At 40.5% G+C, this 19,506-nt stretch overlaps 1 protein-coding gene and 1 long non-coding RNA gene across 3 annotated transcripts in view; one reads left to right on the top strand and one right to left on the bottom strand.

The window, feature by feature from the left end:
- Positions 2,778-4,976, bottom strand: LOC110260268. Its single transcript, XR_002343237.1, has 2 exons — positions 4,385-4,976; positions 2,778-3,999 (listed from the first exon to the last, which is right to left on the bottom strand). It is a non-coding gene; the product is annotated as an uncharacterized LOC110260268 (long non-coding RNA).
- The window catches only part of ZBTB10 (zinc finger and BTB domain containing 10), a 36,256-nt gene continuing 22,423 nt past the window's right edge, over positions 5,674-19,506 (top strand). For both annotated transcript variants that reach the window (XM_005663005.3, XM_001928277.5), the window contains exons 1-2: positions 5,674-6,728; positions 16,450-17,338. In XM_005663005.3, coding sequence (XP_005663062.1) covers positions 5,751-6,728; positions 16,450-17,338 — 1,867 coding nt within the window. In that variant the 5' untranslated portion in view covers positions 5,674-5,750. The remainder of the gene's footprint in view (positions 6,729-16,449; positions 17,339-19,506) is intronic.

Below are 19,506 nucleotides of genomic sequence, written 5' to 3'. Positions count from 1 at the left end.
TTAAAAACTTAAAGTACAAATATGCTAAGTCCAATTTATAAACGCCAATTGAAAATTTTGGTTAGGCATGAAAAAGAAGACGACTATATTTATACAATAGTGGTTAGTTCTGGGCACTGGTAAAAATGGGGAATCTTTTTTCTTTTCTTCTATGAGAGTGAACAATAAAGATGTTTAAAATTTAGTGTAGCCTATAATTATGCAGATACAACACTGTTAAGTGTATCACTTGTGTTTTAGTAGCTAAGGGTGCCTCAGATTTGAGGGTATTACCCTTGCCTTCAATTTACAAATGTAAATTTTGCCTCATCTAGTAACTTTAAGCAAGTCAATTAACCTTTTTGTACTTGGGTTTCCTCATCTGTTAAATGAGGAGAATAACACCTACTCTGATTTAACTCACAAGGAAGTTGTGTAAACTGTTTGTAATTCACTATAATCAACATAGAAAACGATGCTAATAGTAATATTTACATTCAATTATAGGATTATATCATCAGTTATTTTTGGGGGGGTGCATCCAAGGTATATGGAGGTTTCCAGTCTAGGGGTCGAATCAGAGCTGTAGCCGGCCTACGCCAGAGCCACAGCAACGCCAGATCCCAGCCTCATCTGGGACCTACACCACAGATCATTGCAACACTGGATCCTTAACTCAGTGAGCTAAGTTACATCTCCCAGGATACTAGTCAGATTTGTTTATGCTGAGCCATGACCGGACCTCCCTATATGTCACGTTGTTTTTGCTTAAACCTCTTTATTGAGGCATAACTGTCATAAAAAGTTGTACATATTTAATGTATACCTCTTGATGAGTTTGGAAATAAGTATATACTTGTGAAACCATTACCATAATCCATTTTATAAACGTATCCATTATCTCCCAAAGTTTCCTATTGTCCATCCTATTTATTTATTTTTTGTGATAAGGACACTTAGATCTATCCTATTTTCAAGATTTTAAGTGTACAAAATAATACAGTTAACCATAGGCACTATGCTGTACAGTAGGTCTCTAGGACTATTCATCTTAACAGAAACTGTACTCTTTGACTAGTATCTCTTATTGCCCACACATCCCAGCCCCTAGCAACCACCATTCCATTTTCAGCTTCTGTGATTTGACTACATTTCTCATATAGGTGGCATCATGTAGTAGTTTTCCTTGTGTCTGGCTTATTTCACTTGGCATAGTGTCCCCAAGGTCCATCCTTGTTGTTGCAAATAGTAGGATTTCCTTCCTTTCAAGAGCTGAATGATATGCCATTTTATGTATACATGATTGCTTTCAATGTAAATGCAATGGAAACAGTGGCTCAATATCTTTAAAAATAATACATATATATTTTTGGGGGGTCTTTTTGTCTGTTTTTTTTTTTTTTTTTTTTTAGAGCCCCACCCGTGGCATACGGAGGTTCCCAGGCTAGGGTTCGAATCGGAGCTGTAGCTACCGGCCATAGCCACAGCAACGCAGGATCCAAGCCACATCTGCCACCTATACCACAGCTCATGGCAACGCCAGATCCTTAACCCACTGAGTGAGGCTAGGGATGGAACCTGCGTCCTCATGAATACTAGTCAGATTTGTTACCGCTGAGCCACAACAGGAACTCCTATATTCTTATTACCTAAGGCAAAGAAGAAACCAAAATGATGCTCTACCAAAATAGATTGCAAGGGAAGATAATTATTCAGCAAACATTTACTAATTGCCTGTTTTGTGCCAGTTTCGGGTAGGGGAGAATGAAACGAATAATACACACTCTCATTCTCAAGTACTTTATTCTGGTGGATGACACACGTCAATGCCATAGACAGATTCATAGGCCATTGTCCCTAGAAACTTAAAAGGCAAAGTGCCTCTAACCAAGGCACTAAAGGACAGTCAAGTTTGACCATCAGCTGAACCAGGTATAGGAGCTTAGCCTCTTCACAGTGTAAGAGTTATCAAGGTAACCTGCAGCAGTTTTACATAGGCTAAAGTGAAATTAGGGGACAAACTGGTTGGGGATGCCCCATTCTTGAGGGGTTCCCCTGGTAAGCATAAGGGGGAATCCCCTGAAATATGGTAGAACCCCAACAGTAAATATAGGGGTTAGAGGGTAGAACAGATCCCTGCTTGCTGGTAGGAGACTGGAAGGGGTGGGGGAATTCTTAAAAACTCCATTTACAGAATAGGAGATCCCCTTCTGCTACTCAAAGTTCCCTTGTACAGGGCATTCTGAGACATTTGTGATTACTATCCTCTTGAAATTTGTTTCTGATTCCATCTTCCTTCGGGGTTTAGAAGAAGGCAACTAAATACATATCTATACATACATAATGATAAAAATAGAAATACAAACACTCGCACTGTTGGGCTGTTAGGAGATCAGTGGCCCTAACTATGTGAATCAAGTGTTGTTCATTCCTGATTAGTCCATGTTTACACATAATTCCAGACAGAAGACAATGTGGACTTTACAAATGTTAGGTAAGATATATGTCAGAGAAAAAAAAAAGTTCTGACACAACAGCTTCGTGGATCCAAGTATTTTTGGTGATTCTTGTGCTATCAGAATCAGTAAAAATAATACTAGCATAAGCTTATGTGTTGCCTGTTATGTATTAGGCATGTAAGATGAAAGAAGCAAAAGCATAACAGTTTGGGAATGGAAATAACTTTTAAAGTTGAAATAAAAAATGCTTAACTACACTTTATTTCCCATCACCTTAATCCTAGATAAGCAATAACTTCAGTAACTTCCCTCTTTTTATGGAGACGGTAGTGGTGGTTAAAATTGAATACATAATATATTTACTTGCAAAGTGCTTGGAATTTTTAAAAAATGAATTAAGAACAAGGCACAGTATTGTTATAACATTCTTCCATATATTACATAGAAGCACATGATACATACAGTCAAGCAAGCAGAATCCTCTCATTTCTCCAAGGTACAAATTAGTTCAACGTCATAGATTCTACTGTCCTAAACTTTCCAACAACTAAAACAAAGCAGGACAAAACTGTTTAAAATCCACAAACTGTACCAAATCTGAGGACCTATATCGGAATTTCAAGCTTTTTTTTTTTTCTTTTCACAAAATTCTTATTGAAATTTCAAGCTGTTGATCACTGGTGGCCAGATGGCAATGTGATCATTATTTTTTTAAAAAAACCTCCAAGTCAAAATCTTTTTGTGGCAGGTTAGTACCATCATTCTTTACATTAAAATTACATTTCATCTCTAAGGTAGAAGAAGTATTTTTTGTTTGATATACAACACTGCTCATTTCTACAGATACTAACATTACAGTGAATTAAGCGAAAACTGCTTTGAACAAATCTATACACTCAATAATATATATGCCTGGACGTTGCATGCATATGTTTGGTCCATTTAAAAATATGAAGACAAATGATATTTTATAATATGTCTGGGAAAATCCTTTCTTTAAGTTAATTTTGAAAAACATATCTCATTCCATACTCCACATGATATATTTAGAGCTTTAAATACTGTCTATTTTAAAAATAGGAATTTCTGAAGAGTACAATCATAAAATTAGAAAGCCTAAAAATCGTAACACATGCTTTTTATTAAACATATATAACTTCCCATTAATATATGATAGAAAATTAAAGCCTCTAACACTAGATAATCTACAATTGTAGTTTGTATTTCTCATTTTTTCCTATGCACATAATACATACCTCTGATAGTAACATATATCATTTTTCCACTCTTGATAATTATCTTGAACATATTTTATATTAGTTTGTGATTAAACTCTCAATACTTTGTCTTTTAAGTTATTTTTATTTTTTCCATTATAGCTGGTTTACAGTGTTCTGTCAATTTTCTACTGTACAGCAAAGTAACCCAGTCACACATACTTATATACATTCTTCTTCTCACATTATCCTCCATCATGCTCCACTGTGACTAGATGTAGTCCTTTAAGACATTTCTTAGAAGAGTAAAAAGCTCCTCCATTGCTTGAGAATATCTTTTTTACCTGAAATACAGTTGAATAAAAATAATAAAGATTTATTTCACATTTCAAAATAGTAGAGTCTAAACACTTTAAAATTGGCTAGATTTAGCTTATTCGAAATTTTACAAATAGGGGTATAAGGGCTCTAAGTTGGAAAATCTTTCCCTGAAAAACTTGACTATGATTATTACTATGACTTTCATTTCCCGCTCAATCTGTTCTTCTAATCATTCTAAATTCCATATGCAGTGTAAACAGTTAAAAAACAAGTCCTAAAAAGCAATTCCTGTCATACACACGTTCTTCTTCGGAGTCGCACACGGCGTCAGTATAAGCAGACTCCTCCCCACTCCTGGGGAAAACCCTGCCTAATATTTATAACGTTATGACATACTGTAATACTCACAAGGTGGTTGTAGAAGTATAAACACGACTGGGGTTATCTGATTGGCTGCCGGTGATGTAACACCCATGTCAATACTTCCCACTGAACGCACGTGTTCGACCTTTTATTTAAATTTCCATTTCATCACAGCAATAAGACACTCGGGGCGGTGCATTTTCTGTGAAATGATTATTGCCCTGGGCCTGAGGTGCTGCCTCGCGCACACAATGCACCAGACAAGGAGGTGTCCGTGGTTGCAATCTCCTCGCGTGAAAGGCACCGCCTGGTCCAGTCTTTGTGAAGGAACAAAATAAGTTCACTTCCTCGGGCACCGCCGCCCACCCCCAGCAAATGACACGGCTGGAGCGCGGCTCCCACCGCACAGTTTATTTCCAAAGTCCCAGGTGAACTCGTGGCGAGAGAAGGAAAATGTGCCTCCTGGGCGCGGGTAGGTGCGTGCGGGCAGCGGGGAGGCGGCCAGACCCTGACACTCGCCAGCTGTTTGTCCTCCGCGGAGCCCGGCCCCGGCCGCACACGCCCGCCCCCTCCCCGAGACCCCCAGCCCGCCGCCCGGCCTTTTGTCCCCCGCCCCTCGGCCGACTTCCTTCCCCGCGGCCGCACCCCCGCCCCCAGGCCGGAGGCGCGGCCCGGCCCCTTTCCCGGTCCCCTGGCGCCCCCACCCCACCCCAGCCCAGCCCCAAGCCCAGCCCCCCTCCCCCAGCCCGGCCCCCACCCTTTCCCCCTCCAGCGGTTACTGCTACCCCGGTGCATTGTGGGCGCACGGTCCGTTGTTCATTTGCCATTCGACCTCCGCCAGGGCCTGGTCGGACGGAAACGCTCCGCCGGCTTTATTGTCGGTTCGTTATGTGGCGGAGCCCGGCAGTTTAACGTGCCTGTCGCCCTCACCGCCTCGGAAGCCGGCGGCGGCGGCGGCGTCGGGACTCCTCGGCGCGCCGGAGGAAGGATATCTGTTTGCAGGGTCGGTGTGTGCGCGCGGCTTTAAAGAGGGGGCAGCGGAGGGTCTCCCCGCACTCCGCCTCTCAACTTCGAAGGCCCCACGCGCCCGGGCTCGCTGCTCACCTCTCCGCCGCCCGCCCCCTTCTCCGCGCGGGACGCTGCCTGGAGCGCAGCGGGGCGGGGGTGGAGGACGAGGAGGCGGCTGGAGGCGGCGGCCCGGCGGCCGGCGGCGGCGACGGACGCGTGAGGCAGCCCCGGGAACGAGCGCGAGCCGGGCGGCCGGGCGGGAGGGCGAGGCCGAGCCCCGCGAGACCGGAACGCCCGGGGTGGGGGCGGGGGCGAAGCGGAGGGGGAGCGGCGGGGAGCGCGCGGGACGCGGCCCGAGGCCGGGCGCGAGCCGGGGCACCGGGCGGCGGCGGCGGCGCGCGCCATGTCGTTCAGTGAAATGAACCGCAGGACGCTGGCGTTCCGAGGAGGCGGGTTGGTCACCGCCAGCGGTGGCGGCGGCGGCGGCTCCGTGAACAATAACGTTGGCGGGGAGGCCTCGGCTTGGCCCCAGCAGCCCCAGCCCAGACAGCCCCAGCCGCCAGCGCCGCAGCAGCTCAATGGGCGGGGGGCCGACGAGGAAGTGGAATTGGAGGGCCTGGAGCCCCAAGACCTGGAGGCCTCCGCTGGGGCGGCCGCCGCCGCCTCCGAGGAGACCAAGGAGTTGCTGCTCCCCCAAGACGCGGGCGGCCCCACTTCGCTGGGCGGCGGCGGCGCGGGGGGCCCCCTGCTAGCGGAAAGGAACCGTCGGACTCTGGCCTTCCGCGGCGGCGGCGGCGGCGGGGGGCTCGGCAACAATGGCAGTAGCCGCGGCCGCCCCGAGACCTCGGCGTGGCCCCTGAGGCATTTCAATGGGCGAGGGCCGGCGGCCGTGGAGCTGGAGCTGGACGCGCTGGAGGGGAAAGAGTTGATGCCGGACGGCGCGTCCCTGAGCGACAGCACCGAGGACGAAGAGGAGGGGGCGAGCCTGGGCGACGGCAGCGGGGCGGAAGGCGGCAGCTGCAGCAGCAGCAGGCGGTCGGGCGGCGATGGCGGGGACGAAGCGGAGGGCAGCGGTGTGGGAGCTGGCGAAGGAGAGACGGTCCAGCACTTCCCGCTCGCGCGGCCCAAGTCTCTAATGCAGAAGCTCCAGTGCTCCTTCCAGACCGCCTGGCTCAAAGATTTTCCCTGGCTGCGCTATTCCAAGGATACTGGCCTTATGTCTTGCGGCTGGTGCCAAAAGACCCCCGAGGACGGGGCGAGCGGGGACCTGCCTCAAATGGGGCACGACGAGCTTTCGCGAGGGACCCGCAACTACAAGAAAACCCTCCTTCTGAGGCACCACGTCTCTACCGAGCACAAACTCCACGAAGCCAACGCCCAGGTACGGTATACACTGCTGCTACTTTTTCAGTTTGGGGTGGTATGGGGGGGGTTATCAACTAAAAAAAACCAAAAACCTCGAAACCGCTTTCCTGAGTGAAGGCGTCTTTCCTGTTGGGAGAGAGGTGTAGGAATCTTACGGGTGGGGGTTTTGAAAGCCTGGGAACAAGTTTTCGAAAGTTATGGGGGAGGGAGGGGGAGGGGATGACAATTTTTTTCTAATCGCAGCGCTGAATTTGTTGTAACTTTTTTTAAGACTCAGATTCCTTTGCCCATCAGATTGAATCAAAAGGAAAGTTTAATAAAGCGAGGTTGATGGTTTTAACCCTGTAAGGTTGACTTTGTGGTCAAAATGTTATTAGCTGTGATTTTAGAAAAGCTGCTTCATGTTCGCAGTCTTTCAGAGTGCTGGTGGAAGTCAAATGTGGTAACTCTTTGAAGGATGAATTAAACAATATCCTTAACCTCTGACGCTACCCCTTTTAGGAGAACATCCAACCGAGAAAATTCTTTATATGTCAGGGTAATATGAAATATGAGAGCAGTCTGTGAATGCAGAGGAAGCTATTCAGCTAAGACTCCTTTTTTGTGAATAATTTTACTAATTTCATCTCCATTAAACTTCTTGTTGAACTTTTTTTAGCAAAGGCATGCTTATGGTAGTTTTTACTTGTTTTCTTAGATTTCTGTGCTGATATTTTCTATAATCCTTCCTTCTAAAACGTTTCTTATAAATGTAGTTTACTTAGCGTACTAGAAATGTTTAAAGTTATTTGTGCCAAGTAGTTGATTTGGTAGAGAATATATTTACCAAACTCCTTGAAATCATGTGCTCTTAGTTATAGAACAAGTAAGCTATACTTCAGCTCTTTTTAGCTCTTGTTTTAATATTTCTAGTATAAGTCTTAACATTTTGATAATCCCCTTTCAAGCCAAACAGATGTTGATCTGTTCTTCTAAGACTTGAGACAACCTGTGGTGGTGGATGGGATTCATTCTTTTGTATTGCTACCCAATCTTGGGTTTTACAAAGTCACCTTTCAGATACTAGTCCCTTTTTGTGTTTATTGGAGTGGTTTTGCTATTCAGAACATTTATACTGGAGTTAATTAGTAGCACAGAAGTTTCTCAGAAGTTGAGGCTTTAACTTTAAAACGTAAGGTTATTTTTCTCAGGAGGCAGTAGCAACAGTTTTTGCACAAGTTTTAGTTGCCTAAGCCCTAGAAGGAAGGTCACTTAAAGATACAAGGCACAGAAAGGTTAAGTAAATTGTCCCCAGTCTTAACAGTTCGTGGTGATAAATGAGACTAGAGTCTATAAGGAATGTTGCAATGGGGGAAAAAGGGGTTTGAGTAAATCTAGGTTCAGATCTCAGCGTTCTGCAATTACTAGCTTTGTGAGCTTGGGCATCGAAGTGCCAGACTTTCCTTTGACAAACACAGATGTCCCTTACACTGACAAGTAATTATTTTGTTCCCATTTTACAGAAGAGGAGTCTAGAGGCTTTAAAAGTTTATGAATCCTTGAAGTTATTTTAGTAATAATGACAGAGGTTAGAGGGCTTGTGAAAATGGAAGTGTACTTTTCTAAATAATGTAAGTTGTGTATAAAAAAAAATTTAGACAGAGTGAATTTTCCTAATATTCAGTGGACCAGTTACTCTTCTCCTGCATAGTGTCTCCCTGTAGGCAAATCTAATGGGAGTGCAAATTGTAATTAGCTGCTTAGTGAACCTGAAATCAGAGGAGGGGGAATTAGTTGTATAACTTTATGATGGACTTAGTATGGTGTATCCTCCCTTAGGCATGTGTCTGGATTAGGGGATTCATTCCTAGGTAAAACCTTTTCTAAACTTGATCCCTGAATTATGCCTCCCTTACCCTTTGCCTCCTTGAAATTCTCTTTTTACAGATATAATCTGCAGACCACCTTTCTCTTAGGACATTCGTTCATTAGACGAAAATAACAGTTTAGTAACCATATTTGTCTAAGGCTATTTGATTGATTCCCTTGATTGACTTTTGCATGTTTCCATTCAGAATTGATCCTAATCATTTCTTTGTTTTCATTCTAACCACCTTTAGTTTGGGATGTTATCTTGTGATTGACCCCAGGTACCACCTACAGAATCTCTTTGTCTTGTTAATTCAGGAATGACAGGTTTAAGAATTGACTTATTTCTTCCAGTAAGCAGTTAATCATTTTTTTCCATTGCCCTGTAGCCTTTGATTACCTGTAGGAGGCAGTATAAGACAGTCTGTAAGAGCATTCTTGAGCTTAAGTAGGGAGATCTGGGTCCCAGTCCTCTTTCTTGACAAGCTTATGAGTTAGCCTTTAGTTTACTCATGTATGCAAAGTATATGCCCCAGCACATAATCAATTAATAAATGATAACTGTTACAACATTGTTTTTGGTGGCCTGGTACCTCATGTCTCAACATTAACCAATTTTGTCAGTTTGGAAGCTACTTTATTTCATGCAGTCTGCACTTGATTCTAGAGAGCAAACTGTTCTCTTCATACTATTAGAGGTCTTGGCCATTCAGTTTAAACATTCTGAGACTTTCTCATCATACATGGAATTTTTCTCACTTTCATAAAGAATATCTCAGGTCAGCTTTATTCTGTCTATCTCAAGTTCTGAGATAAGAGTTTGAGACTGGGAGATAGTTCACTCCATTTATGTCCCCATCCTTTAAAAAAAAAATTTTTTTAGGAGTTTAGCTCAGTGGGTTAAGAAACCGACTAGTATCCATGAGGATACCTATTCCATCCTTGGCCTCACTCAGTAGTTAAGGATACAGCATTGCTGCAAGTTGCCAGGTAGGTCATAGATGCAGCTTGGATCTGGTGTGGCTGTGGCATAGGCTAGCAACTGCAGCTCTGATTAGACCCCCTAGCCTGGGAACTTCATATGGCTCAGGTGCAGCCCTAAAAAGAAAAAAATTTTTTTAAAGAGGCCTGTTTTTTTTGAGAGGAGTTGGGCCAAATCTTAGTATGTCAGTTAAGGTTGGTTACTTTGCTTTTTCTTTCCTCTACTTTTTGTAAGAGAAAAAATTATTTTCCATTAATTCTATGGTGATGCCTGGAGGATTGAGGCACATTCTTAAGAAGTTTGATATTCTTCTGTCAAATGTTAGATTTTAAGGATTGCTGATGGGAGAGACTATAAATATGCTTTCAGAATCTGTTTCAGAGGCTTCTATTTCAGAAAAATCCCTGTATTTTTAAGAATGAATATAAGAATATAAGGGACAAAATATAGTTTCTGTAGTTTTTGAGTAGCAACTGACTGTATCTTTAGAGTCAGGTTCAATGATTATCTTATAAAGGATTTGACCATTTGGCCCAGAGGACGTGAAAGTTGCCTTAATAATAGCTATTACCTCTGTATCATGATTTAGATCACTTTCTGCCGAGTTATGAAATTTTCATAGCCTAAATCACACATTCTGTCAACTCTTTCCAGTTTACTAAGCCTCAAAGATGCACTCATGTGTTAATGTTGTAAATTGAGCCTTTCCAGAAAGTAAATACTAATTTAGATCAGTAATCTGATTGAAATTACTAACTGGTGAGCAGCTAAAGCAAAGGTGAGACCAGGCTTCTTTGCATTTGTCAGAAATAAAGTTTTTAAAAATGGTTTTGGAAGAAGGTCTGAAAAACCTTTTACTAGGAAGAAAAAATAGATATAGATATTACAAATGAGCATGGAGCCTAGAGCCTATTAAATAACCAGCTTGTATAACATTTATATAGGTTCTAACATTGACTCACTGTGTTTGATTTGGTAAAACCTGGTTCATTTCCCTTGTGGTAGTGTATCTAGGATTGACTTCTTTTACCCTCTTATAATTACATGTACATATTAGGTAGATTCAAGGCATTGGAGTTAAGCCTCGAAGACCTTACTCTGCCCTCAAGGAACTTGTACTTTAGTAAGGAGAGACAAGATGATAAAATGATAGAAAACATGTTAGAAGTATGTTCAAGTTACAGTTAAGACACCGAAGGAAGGAATTCTTTAATTCTATTCTGAAGGTTGGGAGAAGCTTGTAGAATTAATTGGCTCCTGAGCTTAATTGTATTAAATTAATAGGTGTTGGCGGCGGGGGTGGGGGGTGGGGGGGTGTTTCCAAGCCTGCAGTTGGAAGCAGCTTGAGCATAATGGAAACTGATTCCTTGATGTCTGAGAAGAGGATTTTGTTGTTGAGCTGGCAGGATGAAAAAAATCAAGTTTTATTGGTAAACAGATTCCAGGTTATGGTCTCTAGGTTATCTCTTTTCATGCTGAAATGGTTGTGTTTTATTCTGTTAATAAAGGGGCAAACTATTTAGCAGTTTTAAGCAGGGGAAAGCCATGATGAAATACGTATAAATTGCTGTGTAGAAGCACCTGTGTAGTGTGTATGTGTGGATTAGAGGAGAGCTGGTAGTAAAGCATATTTTTGGTGTGTAAAATTGGCTGGGTGTTATAGTCACTTCAAGACCTAACCCCACACCTACAGATTTCAGGGCATAGTACTCCCAGAAAAAATGCCATTTCCCTCAAGGAAATCAGAGAGGTGATACAAGATTGCAAAGGAACTCTTTCTCTGACTTGTTAAAATTTGTCAGTACCACAAGGAGGAATCTATTTGGGATCTTGTTTACTGTGCCTTGTTTGTCCTCATAGTAGACACTGGATTTGATATTTTTAAAATTTGAATTTGTTAGTGGACATTGTTTTTATTCTTTGACTATACTGTTCCAGTGGGCTGCTGAACAAAAGATTTTTATGTTTTTAATGCTTTCAGTTTACACTTTGTGTTGGAAATGTCTCCCCCCCCCCCCCCGCCCGACTAATACATTTATCAAAAGAGAACTGTGAATCTGGGTAAGGAGGTAAATACTAGTTACTTGATTTTTTTTTTTTTTTAGGCAAGTAGCATTTTTTTAAAATCATTTTTAGATTGACTACAGATGAGCTCACTGCAAATGAAGTTCTCTCTCCCACCCTCCCCCTCAGAAGGGTGGGGAGACTGGGTAGTATGGTTTTGGATTCTCTGCAAGTCGGTGGCATTATTAGCTCCCCCAGCTAGAATGTCATGTAGACCCTATGATCTCCTCACCCCTACCTTGAAGTCTAGTTAATCACTCAGGTTCTGATTTTACCTTCCAGATTTTTTTCCAAGTTCTGCCCCACCAGCCTTCCCCCATTAATATTATCTAGCTTACCTAGTTAAGGTTCTGATTTCTTGCAAGTATGATGCACTGTTAACAGTAGCTTCCCTTGGTCACAGTATCACCACTCTCCCTTCCCTGATATCTATCCTCTACTTTGCTGCCAGGCTTTTTATCCGCTTATCCAATCAGATCACTCTACTTCTTCATCTTTGTGTGGGAGAATCTCTTGGTAATCTGGTGCAAGTTATAGATACTTAGCTCAAAACATAAGAGCATATTTGCCTTTCTTAGGGCTTTTGTTTTAATCGTCTTGACGTTATTTCATAGATCTAGTGCTGTAGACCATCCTGGTGGTTTTCTCATGCTTTGTTCATTTGCTTAGAATGCTCATCCTCTCATCCCACTCTTCCATCCTTTAAGGCTCTGTTCACACCTTTGTTGCAAAAAGCATCTCCCCTCCCTCCAAAAAAAATAGATATAGATGCACCTCTCCGTACTCTCATAACACCTTGTTATACTCTTCCCGGTACCTTAAGTATCTTGCTCACTAATGATAACTTCAAATTGTGAAGTAATTCATTCTGGGTCCCCAGTGTAGAACTTATATATAGTAGGCATTCACTTAATGCTTATTAAATAAGTGAGTAAAGTCAGGATTTTTCAAGCTTTTAGCAGCGTTTTCTTTGAGTAAAATATTATTTTTTGGTCTCTCTGGAAATAACTAAAAGATAATAAGCTATGAGGATTTTAACTAAATGTACACTTTTCTGTATTAATTTCGGAAGAGTTAACTAAGGTCTCTTCCAGATCTAAAATTATAATTTTACTTAGGGCATCTTCACAAATAAGACTTTATATTTATAGACTCTGGTATAACAAATTGTCTGACTCTTGAAGTCTGTCCATTTCTTTAAAGTCCCCTTGTTTGTCTAGACTAGTGTCTGGGCTAAGTTGTGTGTTTTCCTTTTGGGGAAAGGGAATAGAAAGTTTTCCAGCTGGCCTTTAAAAAGATCAGTTCTGGAAATATTTAAACCTTTTCATCAGTATATTTTTACCTAACAGTGATAACTCATATTTATCAGTATACTAAGAATGGACATAGAATGTTAAAGAAGGAACCAGAGACACGGATGACTTGGGTTCTTAGGGACCTACTGAGATTGTTGTCTTCGGTGCTAGGAATTTATTTGGTTCAGTAGATAATATTGGTGATTTATTTTAGTGCTTATCTTGCTCTGTTTTACTATATCCTCAAATAAAAGTACTCCCCTTGTAGAGTACATATACTCTTGACTTGTGAACCATTCATTGTGAAAGGCATGTTTAATAAATACTACGAAAACATGGTGTAGTGCTCTGATCAATAGTGAAGGAGAAATTGCTAGTGTTGGTTATAAAAGCCAGGAACATTACTGTTCTTATACAATTGTAATGAGAAAAAAATAGTGGTTGAATAGTGTGTTTGATGTGTATAGTTTGTGTCAGAAGTGGAATGGGCAAATGTTTTGGTGGATAAGCTTTTGTCTGAAGTTATTTTTAAAAATTAGGACATTTGGTCTGATAACAGCAGAGACTTTCAGAAATTGGGACTGGCCCAGAAAATTCAGAACATCGTGACCATAGCCTAAAATGAGTGCTACAGTTAGACATAGCCATCTTCTTCTTAAAGTGTTTTAAACTACTTGATGTATAAACTTTATAAGTCAATTCTTGACTTATAAATGCTAATTCACTGCTTCCATAAACACTTCAGGATGTGCTGCCAAATTCTGATCAGTGCTTAAAATTTTTTGCTTTTTCCAAGTATTCATACTGTTTATTACAATATCTGTTAGAACTTTGAACCAAATGAAGTTTGCTGGGTAGGTATGGCATGTACAGCAAAGCTTAGTTTCAGGCCTATGTCAAAGAAAGATGCAATTTGGAAATTCTCTGTAGTGAGTAGAGAGCATAAGTGAATTAGTAAAAAGTCTTATTCAAAGTAAACAGTATGATGTGTCTATAGAAAATTATACTACAGCAGTAATTAATATAGATGTTTTTCGTGTTGATTTAGTCCATTATGTATTCATCCATATGCTAAATAAACATTTCCAATCCCCTTTGCTGCATATTTTGAAATTTCACAGCACACTGGTTTCTGTACAAGATAAAAGTTAAGGGACGTTGCTGCGGCTCTGGTGTAGGCTGGCAGCTGCTACTCTGATTATTTGACCCCTAGCCTGGGAACTTCCAAGTGTTGTGGGTTCAGCTCTAAAAAGTGGAGAGAAAAAAAAAAAGATAAAAATTAAAATTTTTTTTTTACCTCTTTCCTCAAGCCTCCAAAAGCATAAATTTAGGGCTTAATCATGAATCATTGTTTAGATTACCACAGTTGTGGTTATTAGCAGTTTTTTCCTTAGGATGGAGTGTTTGGTTGGAGGAGAGAAAAAATAATTTAGAACATGGGACATTTTGGTATGATAGAGCAAGGATGTGAGAGGGGTGGGATTAGAGTGTTTTTGCACTTGAGGCACTGAGAAGTGATAGGGATGCTGCCAAGGGTCAGTTGGAAACGCTTCCTGTACTGCTTTCTGTGATGATCATATTCTACGATTTACAGCGTTATCCGTAATGTTTCATTATTCCTGTGAAATGCTGACGTGTCCTGGAATTCTAGTATTTCGGTTCTTTCAATTGACTTCTCATACCTCGAAGGAGCACAAAAGTCTTAGATGAATCATGTGACCTGGTTTAATTTCAGTGAATTGGGATTATTTATATGCATGACCCCCTATATTCAGGTCACAGAATGAAACCTAATATTTTTGTAATTAGGCATACCCATGATGGGGTTAAATGGAGATTTGGGATTGCTTAGGAATCTCTCTACCATTTATTTTAGAATATTGTTTCCATGAGAGAATCCTTTTGCAGTTCTATGTTCCCGACACCCTTTTTCCCCCTCGTTTCCCCTTCTCTCTTCCTCTCCTAGCGCATCAGTCTTTCCAACATGTTGATAATCCAGTATGTATCTTTTCCCGTGCTGCTTTCCCAGGCTCATATCGTTACAGATCTGTATGTGTGTTTCATTGTTTTATAGAGATGACCTGTATTTAATATTTTATGCCAAAGAACAAGAGTTTTTAACACTTAAAATAAGCTCAGCATTTTCAGTGACATTTTCTACTAGAAACGCCTATGCAGTCCTCCTGTTGGAAAACAGTGGTTACTTTAGTTATCTAGGAAAGTTATTGAACACTGTGCCCCAGGTACTGTTAAGGTTACTGAGAGGATAGACACCTGTCAGCTTTAGGGAGCCTAGCCATCTAATCACTTCGTGTGGAAAGTCCTGAAATTCTTCATTAGAAACATTTTGTAGTACTGCTTTATATAGTTTAAGAAAAAGTCTCAGGAATGGTGACTTGCCCAAGGAACACACAGTTAATAACTAGTATAGACAGCATTCCAAAATGTAGGCAGCACTCCTTTATTCTTGTTGTTAATGTCACATGGCCTTTAGTATTTTGTGGGAAATTACCATAACTTTACTGATGCTAAACTATGAGTGATTGTAAGAGAGAAAATTATAAACATTAAGAATTTCAAGTTCAGGAATTTTACCTGATGGATAGATAGTATTTATGATCCTCAAGAGATCAACCATTTTGAAAACTGAGTGAGTGGGAAATTATGTTACTGGATATTCCTGTGATTTGAAGCACATTTCCTTTCTAAGGTCTTAATCTCTAATTAGATTTAATTAACGTTGTTTTACTAAACTATTTGCTGCCAAGATTTTTTAAATTTACCTTTTTAATAGTGTTAAATGAATCGAGATGCCCAGCATATTCTAACTTAAATATTTTTCTTCTAACTTGAATATTTTAAGTTCAGTCAGAAAGACTACTGCATTCTTATCAGTTAGAGAGAGAAGGCAAACTAACTTGATTCTTATAGTTCATTCCTAGTGGAAATGAATCCGACTAGGAACCATGAGGTTGCAGGTTCGATCCCTGGCCTTGCTCAGTGGGTTAAGGGTCCGGTGTTGCCCTGAGCTGCGGTGTAGGTCACAGATGCAGCTTGGATCCCCAGTTCCTGTGGCTCTGGCGTAGGCCTGCAGCTACAGCTCCGATTAGACCCCTAGCCTAGGAACCTCCATATGCCTCAGGTGCGACCCTAAAAAGACCAAAAAAAAAAAAACTGATTCCTATAAACTAACATTTTTTATATGAGAAAATAATTGCTCCTTTTATTTTAATTTTAAATAATTCATGTTTTTAGCTATATTTGAAAAGCTTGGTATATGACACATTTAAAGAATTCTATAAATGAATTCTGCTGAAGCTCAGGATGTGATTGATTTTTCTTATGGTAGCAGTGGCTTGTAAGATATTCTGTTCATTCCTCTCAATATTTGGGATTGTGAACACTTGTCTCAATACATAATGATTGCTAGCAAATTAGTGTGTTTGTTTAGAGCATTTTAAAACGTTATATTGATAATCATTTGTTTGGTTTGGGGGCTTTAAAAGGTAAATAAAATTTAATATTTAATGTTTTCCATCCAATTACAGGAGTCAGAAATACCATCAGAGGAGGGGTACTGTGACTTTAATAGTAGGCCAAATGAGAACTCTTATTGCTATCAACTTCTTCGCCAACTAAATGAACAGAGAAAGAAAGGTATTCTTTGCGATGTCAGCATTGTGGTGAGCGGAAAAATCTTTAAAGCTCATAAGAACATCCTGGTTGCAGGCAGCCGATTCTTTAAGACTTTATATTGCTTTTCAAACAAAGAAAGCCCTAACCAAAACAATACTACCCATTTAGATATTGCTGCAGTTCAAGGTTTTTCAGTCATCTTGGACTTCTTGTATTCTGGTAACCTGGTGCTCACAAGCCAAAATGCCATTGAAGTAATGACAGTGGCCAGCTATCTTCAAATGAGTGAAGTTGTTCAGACTTGCCGGAATTTCATTAAAGATGCCTTAAATATAAGCATTAAATCAGAAGCTCCAGAGTCTGTAGTTGTGGACTATAATAATAGAAAACCAGTTAATAGAGATGGCCTGTCTTCAGCACGGGATCAAAAAATTGCCACTTTTTGGGCAACACGGAACCTTACCAATTTGGCAAGTAATGTAAAAATTGAAAATGATGGTTGTAACGTCGACGAGAGCCAAATAGAAAACTACCAAGTGAATGACAGTAGTTGGGTCCAGGATGGTTCACCTGAATTGGCTGAAAATGAGTCTCAAGGTCAAACAAAAGTGTTTATTTGGAATAATATGGGCTCACAGGGAATTCAAGAGACTGGCAAAACAAGAAGGAAAACCCCAGCTACAAAGAGATTTATTTATAATATACCACCTAATAATGAAACAAATTTAGAAGATTGCTCAGTGGTGCAGCCATCTGTTGCCTATCCAGAAGAAGATTTGTCATTCATCAAGGAAGAACCAGGTAAATATTGTATATACTGAGGTATCTTGGTTTTCATTCTAATTTTGGTTGGATATAATCTCGAAATGTATTTTTAAGATTTTTTTTTTTCATTATTGAAAAGTAATACACAGGAGTTCTCTTGTGGCCCCGTAGGTTAAGGATCTGGTGTTGTCACTTGTGGCTTGGGTCGCTGCTGTGGCAGGGGTTCTGTCCCTGGCCTGGAAACTTCTACATGCCGCAGTCGTGGCCAAAAAAAAGTAATACACACAAGTAATAACTAAATTTAAGTGTTTATAATAGGAAGAGGAAAATCACTTAAACGAGCACATATTTTATCTTATATAATCCTATACCAAATGTAAGATTTAGTATATCTTAGTTTTTTCTTCAGGCATGTGTATGTGGTGTTAAAGGTTGTGTTAAATAGGCATTTGCTTATGTTTTGTGGTATGTGGATTCTACTTCATGTATAGTTCTTGGACTTTGCTGATCTTTAGTCTGTGTGCTCACTTTTTGTATCCAGCGCTTGAAAAGACAGTCTTTGGGTGTAGCTGGCAATCAGTTTTTTATATCAGAACATTGTTAAGATATAGTTAACATTCTTTACTCTCAAACTTTTTTTTCGTAATGAAACATTTAATTGTTTTATAAAATTTTGTCAGTGTTAATGGGATTATTCTGATTTGTTTAGAGCTTCTGTTCTGTTCTCCCCATAAATCTTTCAGAAGCTGGAATATTTTAAGTTAGACTCACTATTCCGTCATCTTCACACTGATTTGCATCAGTTAAGAAAGGCCTTTCTTGTCAATAAATTCCCAAAGGAATGTATGCAAGAACCTTAGCATATCACATTTTAAAAAAGTGGAGTGAGGGGGGCCATTGTCGAAGAGTGAAAATGATTTGAAACTTAATATATTTATTTATTTTATTTTTTTAGATATTCTTAGTGTTTCCTTTTTTTTTTTTTTTTTGCTTTTTAGCGATGCCCCCCGGCATATGGAGGTTCCCAGGCTAGGGGTCAAATCCGAGCTACAGCTGCAGGCCTGCAACACAGGATCCAAGCTGTGTCTGCGACCTACACCACAGCTCATGGCAACACCAGATCCTTAACCCACTGAGCAAGGCCAGGGATCGAACCTGCAACCTTATGATTCCTAGTTGAATTCATTTCCACTGTGCCACAATGGGAACTCCCGAAACTTATTATCTTTAATTGTCTGTGTTTAGCTTAGTTTTATTTGAAGAAGCCCAGCAGGTTTGAGGTTTTCCTATGTAGACCCAAGCCTTTCTACCACTATTATGTATAATTTAGTGTTTGTTTTGCCTTAGAGCTTTCTAACTGTTCATTGTTGGATTTACATGAAGGTGATTAGCTGGGGATGCAGTACTTTCTGTTAAAAAGAACCATTGTTGGGAGTTCCCATTGTGCCTCAATGGGTTACATACCCAACTAGTATCTATGAGGATGCAGGTTCAATCCTTGGCCCAGCTCAGTGGGTTAAGGACCTGGTGTTGCTGTGAGCTATGGTGTAGGTCACAGTTTGGCCTGGATCTGGCGTTTCTGTGGCTGTGGCATAGGCTGGCAGCTGCAGCTTCGGTTGGACCCCTAGCCTGGGAACTTCCATACACCACAGGTCTATCCCTTAAAAAAAAAAAAAAAAAAAAAAAAAGATGAAAGATTAAAAAAAAGGAACCATTGTTTTTAGATTCCCAAAAGGCAGAATGCCATAATCCTGTGAAATGGTTCCTCTGGCTATTTGTTTGGGTTTAGTTTTCTTTGGTAGAAATTTTAATTGTGAAAATTGATGTGCATGTAAATACTATTTGCTAATTTTTTTCCCTGCTATTTATGAAGACTAACAGTAAAAATCCAGAGGTAGTTAGTTTCTTTAAAGTATTTAAGTCTAAATTGACTTTCTTAGAAGCACGTTGTTTTGGCTTGATTTTTAATATGGAAGACTTTGAAGCAGTTCTGAAGAGTTAGAGCTACTTTTTCTTTCTGCTGAATGGGTTAATCATTTAGTAGTATGGTGGGAAACCTGTACTGTTTAGCTTTTTCATTACATACATAGACGCAATTTAAGGAGTAAGATTTTTTTAGGTAGTTGTTGATAAAACTAATCAAATCTAACCCATTCTTAAATGTGTAATTGGAGTAATTCAAAGAGAAGGAAAGCACTAATTTG

This window comes from Sus scrofa, chromosome 4 (assembly GCF_000003025.6).
Source record: "Sus scrofa isolate TJ Tabasco breed Duroc chromosome 4, Sscrofa11.1, whole genome shotgun sequence".
NCBI lineage: Eukaryota > Metazoa > Chordata > Mammalia > Artiodactyla > Suidae > Sus > Sus scrofa.
Note: the sequence above shows the minus strand (reverse complement) of the source record. Positions and strands in the feature narration are given on the sequence as shown.